This window comes from Mycteria americana, chromosome 1 (assembly GCF_035582795.1).
Source record: "Mycteria americana isolate JAX WOST 10 ecotype Jacksonville Zoo and Gardens chromosome 1, USCA_MyAme_1.0, whole genome shotgun sequence".
Taxonomy (NCBI): Eukaryota; Metazoa; Chordata; class Aves; order Ciconiiformes; family Ciconiidae; genus Mycteria; species Mycteria americana.
Window position 1 is genome coordinate 198,303,403 of NC_134365.1, and position 12,701 is coordinate 198,316,103.

At 47.5% G+C, this 12,701-nt stretch overlaps 2 protein-coding genes across 2 annotated transcripts in view; one reads left to right on the plus strand and one right to left on the minus strand.

Annotated features, from left to right (window-relative positions):
* Positions 1-12,701, minus strand: part of USPL1 (ubiquitin specific peptidase like 1) — a 422,463-nt gene that overhangs the window by 70,858 nt on the left and 338,904 nt on the right. The gene's annotated exons all lie outside the window — the stretch shown is intronic.
* HMGB1 (high mobility group box 1) lies at positions 1,838-9,243 on the plus strand. The gene is made up of 5 exons (XM_075490818.1): positions 1,838-2,008; positions 4,868-5,030; positions 5,315-5,460; positions 6,423-6,597; positions 8,613-9,243. The coding sequence occupies exons 2-5, from the start codon at positions 4,881-4,883 to the stop codon at positions 8,787-8,789; spliced, it is 648 nt and encodes a 215-aa protein (XP_075346933.1). The 5' UTR covers positions 1,838-2,008; positions 4,868-4,880; the 3' UTR covers positions 8,790-9,243.

The window sequence follows — 12,701 nt, forward strand, 5'->3', positions numbered from 1 at the left end:
AGTAGAGAATTGAGCCATCCCAGCATAAAAGTGTCCGCAGTGAGCTAGTACTAGTATAATGATGTTGGTTTCTTTTTAATCATGTTCGTATCTAAAGAAAGAGGAAGCTAGTTTATTGAACTTAGGCCTGGCTGCACTGGAAATTGGTACAATTATGACTTTAAGATGGGGGTTTGGGGCTTTTTTAAAATTCTCGGTAATTGTACAGTTTATCATTTGCATAGACCTAAAGTTAACAGACTAATATTCTCTAACTTTCTCTCTTCCTAAGAACCAAGCAAGCAGAGTTGGGCTAAATTAAAAGGTACATGGTTTAGGGAATGGTTTTGCTTGGCACCTTAAAAATGACTTTCTAGGATTCACTTTTCACTGTAGTTAATTCCTGCTACTGAATGCTGTTAGCAAAGAAAAAAGATAGAGACTTTATCAATTAGGTTATTTTGCCAGATGATAATACTTACATTTTATTATTGGTCACAAATGTTCATGTGTAAATAATTGATTTTGACAATCTACTTAATTATCACGTTCTCTTAAAATCTTCTCCTGTCCATGAAGTTTCGGAAGGGTTTGTGGTCTGGCAGATGAGGATTTGTCCTATTTTCACATTTAAGCGGCCTACAAAACACTAAGAATTGTACGGACCATCTCTTAATGTTACCTGCTACTCATATTGCCAGCAGCAACAAGTTACAAGGTAAGAGCGGTTTTTAGTATGTACACCTGTACAGCTCTCATCATTCAAGTTTCTGTTCCTTCAGTAAGCACACTGATAACGCCTTTCAGGGAAGGTCAGTGGTTTTGGATTTATCACAACAGTGCTCCTCCCAGCGTTGTTTGAACCAGTACAGTAGATGTAAACAGCAAAGCAGATGTAAAGAGGCATTCTTTCTGTTCGATAGTCCTCCACAGATGATTCATATGGTGCAATTGGCTATACAAAAGCAGGGAAAGGAGGGGCAACGAAGGGCAGGTGAGTTGTGGCCCACATTGCCAACTTTCTGCTAGCTCAGCCTGCCTCTGCACTGGGATGCCCGGGCTGGCGCTCAGGGCATCCTTCCAGAAGCACTGAGAACTGGGGGGACTGCCCGGCCACCCCCGCCTGCCCCTGGTCACCCAGGGGGTTATGAGGAGAGGCAAGACCTTCCCATCCGTGTTCTTACAGATAATTTACCCGTTTCTGACAAAAAGAAAAACCCACCCCAAACTACCACATAACGCAGCGTGCGCAGGCTGAACGGCGCACGCCGCCGCAGCAGCAGAAGGCAGCGCCCGCGTAGCAGCCAGCACCGTGCGACGGCTGAAGCCGGGCAAGAGCCCCCGGAAAAGGCGGGCTCGCCTCCCCGAGCCCCGCCGTGCCCCGAGCCCCGCGCCTCAGTTTCCGCGTCTGTGAAATGGGGCGGCGCGGCCCGCCGGGGAGGTGCCGCGGGGGGCAGCGGCGCTGCCGGGGCGGCGCGGGAGCGCCCGCGGCGCCGGCGCCCGGCGCCGTGCTCCCCCCGGGGCGGCGGGAGCCGGGCGTGGGGGGCCCCCCGGGGCGGCGGGGGACGGCCCCGGGGGCGGGGGAGCCGCCGCAGCGGCGGGCGGGGCGGCGGCGGCCCGCGCTCCTCGCAGGCGGCGGCGCGGCGCCGAGCCGCCGCCTCGGAACTCTGCATCCCGCCGCCGCCCGGCTCCCTCCACTCACTTTTATATTTGCGCGCCCTTTCAATCCTCAGTGACGTGTCCCGCGCCGCGCCCAATCGCCGGAGCTCTCTGGTCAGGACAATGGAAGGGCCTGGGCCAATCGGCGCGGCGGCTGGCTTGGCGGCAGCCAATGGGGACGGGGCTGTGTTGAGAGTAATGTTACCAGCGCTGAGAGTGTGAGGAGGCTGCGTATCGATCCCGCTCTCACAGCCATTGCGGTGCACCGGGCTACACAGGGACCCAGGCAGCGCTGGGGCCGGGCGGGCGGCCGGGGTAGCGTCTCTGGGGCTCGGGGCCGAGCGAGGGCTGCGTGCCGACTCTGACACGGGTGAGTACGCGCCGGGGGCCGCCGGGCCGGCCGGGCGCGCTCGCCCGCTCGTTCGCAGCCGGGCGGCGAGCCGGCGCTGCCCGCCGTGCCGCCGCCGCCGGCTGGCCGCGGAGCGCGGGGCAGCGCCTGCTCGGGCGCCGGCACACAAAGGCGAGCCGGGCTGCGCCCGGGAGACCCTTCCTGGGCGGCGAGCCCCCCCCCCCCGGCCGGGGTGGGGCGGGGGCGCCGGGGGCGCGGGCGGCGGGCGACTTCGGGAGCGGGGCGGCGGGAGGGAGGGAGACGGGCGAGGAAGCTGCCCGGGCGGGGGACGGGCGGCCGGGGGTCGCCCGCCGCGGGGGGCGCGGGCCGCGCCGTGCTCCGCCGTAAGCCGCTTACGGTGCCTCGCCGTAGCCATCGCTGCGGCGGCGGGGCAGCCGGCGGGCACAGGCGCGGCGAGGCGGCGGGGGCTTCGGGCGGGCCGTGCCGCGCTGCCGGCCGCCGCCAGGGCCGCGAGGAGCACGGGGGCAGCGGGGCGCGGGCCGGGGAGCCGCTGGCCCCGCGGCCGCCCGGCTGTAACATGGCTGACGGGAGCCGTGAGCGAGAAAACAAGGCGAGCGGCGGCGGAGCAGAGAGGCGCTCGGGCGGGCGGGGGCGCAGTTCGGGGGAACTTTTTTTTCCAGCTGCCGCCGCTCGCTCGGGCGCGGGGCCCGCGGCCGAGGGGCCGTACAACTCGGCGGGGCGCGGGAGCGAGCGGGGGTCCCCGCTGGGGCTCTGCCCGCTCCGCCGGGGCTCGGGCAGGCGCTGGAAGCGCGCCGGCCCCCCCACCCCCTCCCCCCCCGCTCCCCCCCACCTCCCCCCGTCTCCCTCCCTCCCGCCCGCCCTCCCCCGGCTGCAATGGCTGAGCGTGTGCGCCAGGGTAGCGGGCGCGCTCACACAAAGGGAAGGGAAGGGAGGAAGGAGCCATGTTCTCTGCGCGGCGGCGGGCGCGGGCGACGCCAGCAGCGGCCATTCCGCGCCGCCCCGCCGCTGCCGCCGCCGCGCCTCCGCGGGCCGGGGGTCGCCGCCGCGGCCCCTCGGCGGGGGTCCCGCGGCCTGCCCTCCCCGCCCCGCCCGCCGGGCCGCGGGGGGGTGTGGTGGCGGGGCGGGGGGGGGGCCGGCTCGCTTTCCTCAGCGCACAAAATGGAAGGAGCCTCGGCGGCGGGTGACCTCCTCCGCCAGGAGCCTGCGCCATGGCGGCCGCTCCCGCCACCGCCGCTGCGGCGGCGCAGGCCGCGCCTCGCCTCGCCGGCCAGGCCTAATGGCGGCGGAGAGCCGGGGGAGGCCTGGGGACGGCGCGCCCCGCCGCGGGGGGACGGGGGCGGCGGCCGGGAGGGCGCTTGGTCCCGGGGCTGCGAACGGCCGCCGGCACCGGGGGTCGCCGCCTGCGGGAAGCCGCAGCCCCGGTGGCCGGCTCCAGGGCATGTGCTTGCCGCCCGCTGGCTGCGAGCCGTCGCCTGAACACGAAATAGAACTTCACAGTTTTTCCCTAATAACGGGACTGGTTTTATGTCGTGTCGTCCCCCCGTTCCCCCCCCCCCCGCAGCAGGTCTCTTAGGGGACTTCTGAAGTTTTCCTCTGCCCCCCTCGCAGGGGAAGCGTCCAAAATGGCGGGAAGGAGGCTTTTAAACGCCAGCTCACGGTCGCAGTGCCTAATCCTTCCCACAGTCCCTCCACGCCTCTGAACCACCCCTGCCCCGTCCCCCCCGGCCCTCACCGCCTTCCCCCCACAGCCAGCGGGAAGTGCCCTAACCACTAGCCGAGCCCCGGGTGCCGGCTGGCTCTGGAAACGTCTCCATGGCAGGCAGGAGCGGCTCCTGGTTCTTCAGCCCTCTTGTTTACTTGATAGAAACTTCAAACCGGACGTGTTTAGTCACAGAGCAGAAATCTGTTTCTGTCTATCCGCCAAACCGATAGGAAATACTGCTTCTGTGGCAATACAGGCAGGCGATGCGTGTGCCTTTTTTTTTTTTTTTTATTACAGTTTTTCTTTTCTTTTAATTCCTGCTGAAGAGCAGAGTTTGTCAGGGTGCAAGTGGCTTTTTCCAGGGAGCTATGAAGAAATACTCTGAATGTCTGACTTGGGTGTGAAAGTTCCAGGAAGGTATTTTCATTCCCTCTCGGTCCCTGAAAGAGTCAGATAGTCCTCATGCTGAGCACAGCTCTGCTAGTCATATGTAAATGTCATACTCTTCGCGTCCCTGGCTTGGTTATAACATGTTTGATCGAGCACGGTGTTTCATTCCTGTATTTCTAGGTACACATACAAAGAGAGAGTAGGTTTTTGCAGTACACTTAAAGGAGGGTGATAATATATGGCATACAAAAATAATAATAAAAAAGTAGGTATCTTTTGCAAATGAGCACCCAAGGCCTACAGGAGAGCGGGATAGAAATACAAGCTTTAGGGAGAAAAAAATTAGTAACCCATAAAGCCAGGTGAGACAGGATACTCGGGTACTTTTTCCCTTCTTCTTTCAGTATAATTCATTCCTTCCAAGCAGATTGATACACTAGCAGTAATCAAGGAGCGCAGTCTCCATTACACTGATGCTAGTACTTGCTTTCAGATTGCTTAGAAGGGACATTTTTGTTTGCAGGAGACCAGAACTGCACATTTTGAAGGCCCTTTGAGATTTCAGGTTGCTTGCATCCAGGTTGCCTCAAACAGCGATGGCAGAAATCTTAAGTAAATTTTTCAGAAGTGAAACTTCTTCCTCTTGTATGATTTCGGAATACTGCTCCGACAGGTCTTGTTTGGCATGATCCTTCATCATGGCTTACTTCCCACATTAGTTTGTAAAAAGTAAAAGTTTTAAAGGTGTCTCTTTTGCTTTGTTACAGAAAATCATCAAAAATGGGCAAAGGTGATCCTAAGAAGCCGAGAGGTAAAATGTCTTCATACGCCTTCTTTGTGCAAACCTGCCGGGAGGAGCACAAGAAGAAACATCCAGATGCTTCAGTGAACTTTTCAGAGTTCTCAAAAAAATGCTCAGAACGATGGAAGGTAGGAATAACCACTTAGAAAAACCACAAAGCCTTAAAACAATCGCTTTGTGTGAAATGCTATTCAAGACTGTAAATTATTTCTTTAAAAGTTCAGGTTTTAGATAAGTATGACGTGCAGTTGTAAGATTAGTGGTAACTATCCGTTGTTCTTGCCTTAGCTTTAGCTCCCCCAACTGAAATTTTGGAGTGGACTTGGATATGCTTTTGAATCTTAAAATACTGTTTTGATCCTTATGGGTCCCTTCCAACTTGAGATATTCTGTGATTCTAATTGCCTTACAGACTATGTCTTCTAAGGAGAAAGGGAAGTTTGAAGATATGGCAAAGGCTGACAAGCTTCGTTATGAAAAAGAAATGAAAAACTACGTACCACCTAAGGGGGAAACAAAAAAGAAGTTCAAGGATCCAAATGCACCGAAGAGGCCTCCGTAAGTAGAATTCTAGTTAGTTTGTCTTGTTTGGGACCATCACGCTGGAGTGTATCTATAAAATTATCATTTTATCCAGATTTAGGAGCTTCAGAAATACAAGACTACATGATTTTCCTGACCAGTGGTGTAAAGATAGGTTGAAATTGTAGTTACAGATTACAGGTTTGTGGTTTCAGGTTGGCCTTCTCTATCTAAGTTGGACTAATGTCGGCCTTTAAAAGTGGATGCAAAAATCGGCGGTATGCAGTTCTGACTCATGTCTCCCAATTTCTGTTGAGAGGGTAATTCTAGTGTAAAATGGTAGTAAAATATTTCAAGCCCTGCTGTCCCCACCTGTTGGCAGTCCATGTAAAATTAAGAGACTTCTGCACAGAACAGGTTAGAGGGATGATCTTGCACAAAAAAACCAGCTTGGAGAACTAAAACTTCAGCCACTACATAAAGGCTACTGACTTCAGGTTCACCTCGTACTAGACACTAGTACTTTGTAGCAATACATTTTTGTGTGTGTTTTAAATGGAGCTAATCCTGAAAGGAACAGGGAAGTTTCTGTACGAGTGAATGTTCTTATTTGGGCTGATGCTGTATTCTGGAAATCCTAATTTTCATAACAAATATTGTAGCTTCTCTGCCTTTAGCATTCTGACATAACATTTGCTCCCCTGGTATCATTCACTCATTCTACTTTAAGATTTTTCTCTGGTATTTGCCCTTCTGGGGGTCCTGCCAAAAAATGGGACCAGATGTGTGGCATTACTTAAGAGACAAGGTTGTGTTAAGTTTTCAAAGTAGTTTATTCAGTTCTGATACCTTCCTTTGTAATTGATGTTTGTCTCACTTTTAGGTGCTTTTCCAAAACGCTCTTAAGAAACAGTAACAAAAGTCACAAAACTTTCTGTTACAGTAAAGTCTAAAATTAAAATAATCTTCTCCTTTTTTTTTTCTTTTTTCTTCTGTAGTTCGGCTTTTTTCTTGTTTTGCTCTGAGTTTCGTCCAAAAATCAAAGGAGAACATCCTGGTCTGTCCATCGGGGATGTCGCAAAGAAACTGGGAGAGATGTGGAACAACACCGCTGCAGATGATAAACAGCCTTATGAAAAAAAGGCTGCTAAACTGAAGGAGAAGTATGAAAAGGTAACATGACACTTACGGAGATGGTTTGGGGAGGCCAAGCCTCAATTCAGATGTTTTTTTCCTTCTCGTATACTCTGATACCTGATGTTGCAAATTATAATATGCTAATGACAAATGTCATGATATCTGTTGGAAAATACCATGCAAGAGAGCATATGGTTTATTACTATAACACTAAATTGCTATCCTTTGTGTTGAACTATTTGAATTCATCAGTAATTCAGGACCATCAATGATGGTTTAATAGATACCATGGTGTCTGTGGTGTTGTTAAAACAGTAGGTCACAGCAGTATCTGAGTTAAGTTGGTAGTATTAAGTAACACCAGTAAAGAATAAAATGGTTCTCCCTGTTTTTGGAGGTGTTTGGTATTGATGAACATCCCTGAACATTAGGATAATTGATACACATAGATGCTATTTTTAGTTTATTCTTGGGATAATGTGAGAACACTAATGAGATGCTAGCTTTAGACATGTGTTTTTCCTGTGTCCGTCTCTTTTCTAGTAATTAACATAGTTAATAATACATATGAAGCAGCATGTCATACAATGTCTTGAATTATTAAAGCTAAATCCTGTCATCATTATTGGAGCTGAAGAAATGTGTTGCGCACACAGGGTAGTTGTTGCTACATGTGTTTTTATTTCCAGAGGCAGATTCCCATCCCAGTATGAGGAAGCTAAGGGAGGAGGGGATGCATGTTAGCATCCCCTGATGATGCTTTACAATGGGTCAGCAACCACCTATAGCTAACGTATACCCATTTGTGTGCCATGACCTTCCTCTGGGTATTTTTCCTGCTGGCAAGCAAAACCACTTTGAAATTGTAGCATTGTAGTGAGCAAGGTGGCCTCTTTGAGTCCTGATTACGTGCTGGAGAGGAACTGCAGGTCTAGAAGCTTTCCCGTATTGTCCTTCCTGTGCAACTTAAACTATTCAGTACGGTAATTGTTTGTACATACAGCCAAGGCAACTCATAAGAAACGTTTTAAATGTTAGAATTGTTAATCTTTATTCCCAGATATTTTAATCTTCACTAGTATTGTCTTTATTTCTTATGCTTACAAGTGGGGTTTTAAGGTGCAGTAATCTCAGTATTTAACTCCTTGGCCTTTGACTCAGTGGATATTGTGTCTTCTGAAAATGCCATACTAAGCTTTAAGGGAGTCTGAGGGGAACTGTAAGATTAGTGGTACGATGTTTACTGGGTGGGGAATATTTGAAGATTTGGACCACCTGCACAGAGGTGTTGATGTTTCTCTAGCTGGTATTCTGTTACGTAATTTTTTTTTATTATTTTGGCACGAAGTTGGGAAGTCTAACCGTTTTTCTGGCTTGGTTTTCTAGGTACAGTTTTTACTTCCCTATAACAGGAACTGAATTTTGTGCATTATAAACCACTAGAATAAATTTATTGCATGCAGAAGGTGGCACTGTCTACCCTTTAATCAAGTTCTTATACCTTTTATTTTGTAAACTTCAGTTAGGCAGAATTCAGTATAATTGCTCTTTGCTGAGGCATAACATTGCGAATATTAAGCCATGTCATTCTAATGTGTTTCAGATGGCTAATGACAGTTTTGTGCCTCAAACAGGGATTTTCCTGTGTGTTTCTTTAGGCATTGTAGAAGGTAGGGCTAGAAAGGGACCTTAAGAGGTCTCCCTACTTCATTTCCTTCTGGGATAGTGGGCTCAGCTGTGCCTTTACCATCGAGGCAGCAGCTTTTCTCCAACCTGTTCCCAGAAGCCTAACAGCAGAGATTCCTCAACAGCTGTAAGCAGCATGTTCCAGCATGCCAGTGTCAATTCTGTGTTAGAGGGTTCCCCTTTCTCTGGCATTGGGCCTCAGTTCACCTTGTAACTGAAGCTACAGCTCCCGGTCCTAGCCCAGGGGATGTGGAGAAGGGGCAGATACCTGGGTGCCTCTGGTTTCACAAGTACCGTTTGGAAGTTGCTCAGAGCTCTTGGCTGGTTAAATCTTTGAGAGATTCTTCCTGCTTTTCTCCTCCAAGGATATTGCTGCATACCGGGCCAAAGGGAAGGTTGATGCAGGCAAAAAAGTAGTTGCCAAGGCGGAGAAGAGCAAGAAGAAGAAGGAGGAGGAGGAAGATGAGGATGAAGATGAAGAGGATGAAGATGATGAAGAAGAGGAAGAGGAGGAGGATGAAGATGATGATGATGATGAATAAGTCTCTCTTAGAGCAATTTCTTTCTTGTCTATAAAGCATTTAACCCCCCTGTACACAACTCACTCCTTTTAAAGAAAAAAAAATTGAAATGTAAGGCTGTGTAAGATTTGTTTTTAAACTGTACAGTGTCTCTTTTTTTGTATAGTTAACACACTACCGAATGTGTCTTTAGATAGCCCTGTCCTTAGTGGTATTTCAATGGCCACTAACCTTGCCTGGTACAGTGTGGGGGTTGTAAATTGGCATGGGAGTTTTAAAGCAGGTTCTTGTTGGTGCACAGCACAAATTAGTTATATATGGGGATGTAGTTCATTTTGCATCTTCAGTTGTCTCCGATGCATCATAAAAATAATTGTTCTGTTAACTGAATACCACTCTGTAATTGCAAAAAGGAAAAAAAGTTGCAGCTGTTTTGTTGACATTCTGAATGCTTCTAAGTAAATACAATTTTTTTATTAGTATTGTTGTCCTTTTAATAGGTGCCCTTGAAAAATCATACTTTTTCTTTTCTCTCTTTTTTTTTTTTTTTTTTTTTTTGAGGGGAACTCATCTTTTGCTTTATTGAATGCCTGTTTGGGATCACGGGAATATTACAGTTTTCATCTTTCATATAACCAGCTGATAAACAAAGCTTTGATCTGCATACCCTGCATAATCATGATAGGGTAAGAAAAGAAATATATAGGCATATGATGAAAGAATATTCTTCCGTAACTGGAAACAAAACAAAAAATTCAATCTCAACAAACTGATATTTGTTCAGATTTTTGTGAAATGTAATATCCTATTGAGTTGCTTGAGTTTACCAGTCTTGGAGAGTTGAGAAGTATAGAGTTCAATTTTACAGAAATTAAATACTTGGGGGGGTGGGGGGGGACGAGGGGAGCAGGGGTGGGGAGGGAGGGAATGTTAAATTTTGTCCTAGAAGGACCCATAGGAAGAGTGTATGTCCATCCGGTGTAGAGAAATTTACATGTGTGACTCCGTTACCATGTAATGGAAGTTGTATTTGTAAATCTCTGAACACTTGCGAGCGATGAACGTACCTAAAATGTGTAAAGTTAAAAGCATGAAATTACCATATTATTTTTTGGTGACAGGTCTGGTGATGGCCACGGGCTTTATACCATGAAACTCTCCTGGTAGCAAATGGCCCATGAGAAATGATTTTTCTTTCTAAGATTTCTATAAATGGTACCATTATTATTTGTTAAATCTATGTAAATTCATATTTGTATTCTTGAAATTCTAGTTTTAGCCCTTTAAACAAAGTTGTATATTGTCTCAAATTGAAAATGAGATAAGATGTATTTTTCCTGTTAGGTTTTATACCGCACTCTTGATGTTTGCCCATTTTTAAGTTAAATATAGCTGTATGGAAAAGTACATTTTATTAAATTTTGCATTAAAAAGTGAAATGTTTATGGTATACCAACAATGTCTAATTTGGTCAAATATAGTTCTCTTCCAAAACCAAAGCTAAGGGTTTTTTTGCATATTTAGTAAAACTTCAAGTGCTGGCAACTGTAACTATTTTCACATATACCTGCTTACCAGTTTGGGGGACAATTTGGCAATTTTGTGGTTACAAAATTATGGTTCTCTTAAGTGCCAGTGTTTAAAAAAAAAAAAATAGCATTCTTGTAATTTTACACGCTTTTGTGATGGAGTATTGTTTTGTTATACAATTTTGACTTTCAGATTCTTATTTCAATTTGCATTTATGTATAACTTCAGGAGAAATATTGAACATCTGAATCCTGGATGATACTAATAAACTAATAATTGCAGAGGTTTTAAATACTTAGTTAAATGGCTCACTTGATATCCTAAGGGGGTTTTTTTGTGTGTGCGTGTGCTGGTGTTTTCAGGTATGTACATCCCTGCTTTCTGTTTCAAACAGAAGAACGATGCTGTTGTCAAGGTCTCAATATAGAAAGCTTAGGACAGATAGATTTTATTTTTTTCTTCTTAAACTGGATATTACCCATTCAAATGCTCATAACTGATTACAAATAAATTTTCTGTGCTGAAGGGCTTTTTTGTTTCCCCAGGTCATCAGAGGAAAGTAGACACATTTCTTGTTCTTGGAACAAACATACTTAATGACATCCCTATAATCTTGTGCCTTTGTTCTCGGTGCTTGATGTTGACAGAAGTAACCTAGAGGATTCAGCTGATCTTAAAAGATGAGTAGCAAGCGCTAACCCAGCAGCCAGGCATGGCGTTTGCCTTCATCTTTGGGGTTAGCACACTGATAACAAACAGCATGCTCAAGGCTGAAGAGGGTAGGTAATACAAATGCTACTTTCTGAGGAAGAAAACCCACCGTACTACTCTGCAGAGGCTGATGATGGTTGGGAGGTGTACCAAAGTCTCCAGAGCTCTCCAGGACGGCCATGGTTTTCTCATGAGCAGTTGGTACGTGCCTGTAAATCAACTGAGCTTGCACTGTGTATGGGACTGAAGTCTTCACTTGTGTCTTATAGAAAACTGTTTTGAAACAAACCGCTATTTTGGGGGGGGGGGGGGGGGGGGGATACCATAGGTAGGTAAATTAATTCTTCTAAAATAAAATACGAGCTTCTAAGGGTTGTTGCTGGAAAGGACCTTCCCATTCCCTGGTTGTGGTCCCCTGCAAGCTCCACCAGTTGAATAATCCTCTTGGACAAAACTGCGCCTGATTCTCGGCACCGATAGGTCAGACATGACTGCTACAACATTACTTCATCTGAGGTCAGTTATTGCTGACACTTTGGCTTGAATCTGCCTCCCCGTGATCCTTAAAAGTTGTTGCTTGCTGGGGGATAACGAGTGGTGAAATTGCAACCGTTTAGGCAGCAGTTCCCTACAAGGGAACTGGACAGCACTGGCATCACTGTCAAAAGGAAAAGCATTTCCTAGGGCTTTAACCTTCGCATAAATGCTTGATGTAGAGGAAAAAAAGGCTTTTCCTGTTCTAAACAAAAAAAATGGGGTTTGGTTTGGAGAGAACTTGAATGTTAATAAGTGGTAGTTATGATATCTCGAATGCCAAATTAAGCCATACCGATTTTACGGTTGTTTATCTCAGTTGGTCCTGAAAGGAGCTGCAGTTGGCAGCCACCTGCTTTCTAGGTTTGCTCTGTAATTTTAAACTGGTTTAACTAAATGTACAGACAGCGTTCATCCCTTCTGCCCTGCTGTCATGATCACACCAGCTCTAGCAAAAAGTTGAGCTCATTTAACAAAATGTTTCTGTCCAGGCAGATGGGCCCCTAGAAACCTGAAGTAACAGGTATCAAGTGGCTGAAAAGATTTCTGCAGCTTAATTAAGGTGATGCTGGCACTGCTGACACTGAGCCCCTTTACAGCGCCTTTTATCGGTGTAACAAGCCCAGCGTGAAGGAGAAAAGGCTGAGTAATAGCTGGGTTTAGGCTTGCTAGAAAGCAGGAAGATGGGTTTGAGTAAATCTGCTAGAAGAGGAGCCAGGTGGACTGCAGCAGCAGCATTAGGTTCTCTAGGTGGGAGACAAGCTGAGCTTGAAAAAGCCTTTCCTAATTCTTGCTAGCCTAAGGGTTAAACTTGCTAGTTAGAATAAACATTCCCGTTCTGCCTTCCCAGCTATGCCTGACAGAAGATTAAAGGAATAAAGCCGATGTACTGCATTGGGTTATAATACGTTATTCAATACCAAGCTTGTAACAGGCACATGGCAAAATACAAAGATAGTATTTAATACAAGAGGTGATTAATTTTCCACCATTTCCAGGCTCTGCCAGTAGTAGCTGACCAGCTAGAGGCTTTTAGGACACAAACATACCGATAATTTTATTAATAACAGTAAAATGCCAAGTATTTTCAAATAATGTTCCCTCGTTATATTCTTTAGCTCACCATCGCGCTGTACTTGACTACAGACTCCAGATCAC

Excerpts from the sequence above, each read along its gene's own strand:
- HMGB1 (XM_075490818.1), top strand. The coding sequence starts at position 4,881 with ATGGGCAAAGGTGATCCTAAGAAGCCGAGAGGTAAAATGTCTTCATAC. Across the intron at positions 5,031-5,314 it reads AATGCTCAGAACGATGGAAG|ACTATGTCTTCTAAGGAGAA; the intron begins GTAGGAATAACC and ends ATTGCCTTACAG. Across the intron at positions 5,461-6,422 it reads AATGCACCGAAGAGGCCTCC|TTCGGCTTTTTTCTTGTTTT; the intron begins GTAAGTAGAATT and ends TTTCTTCTGTAG.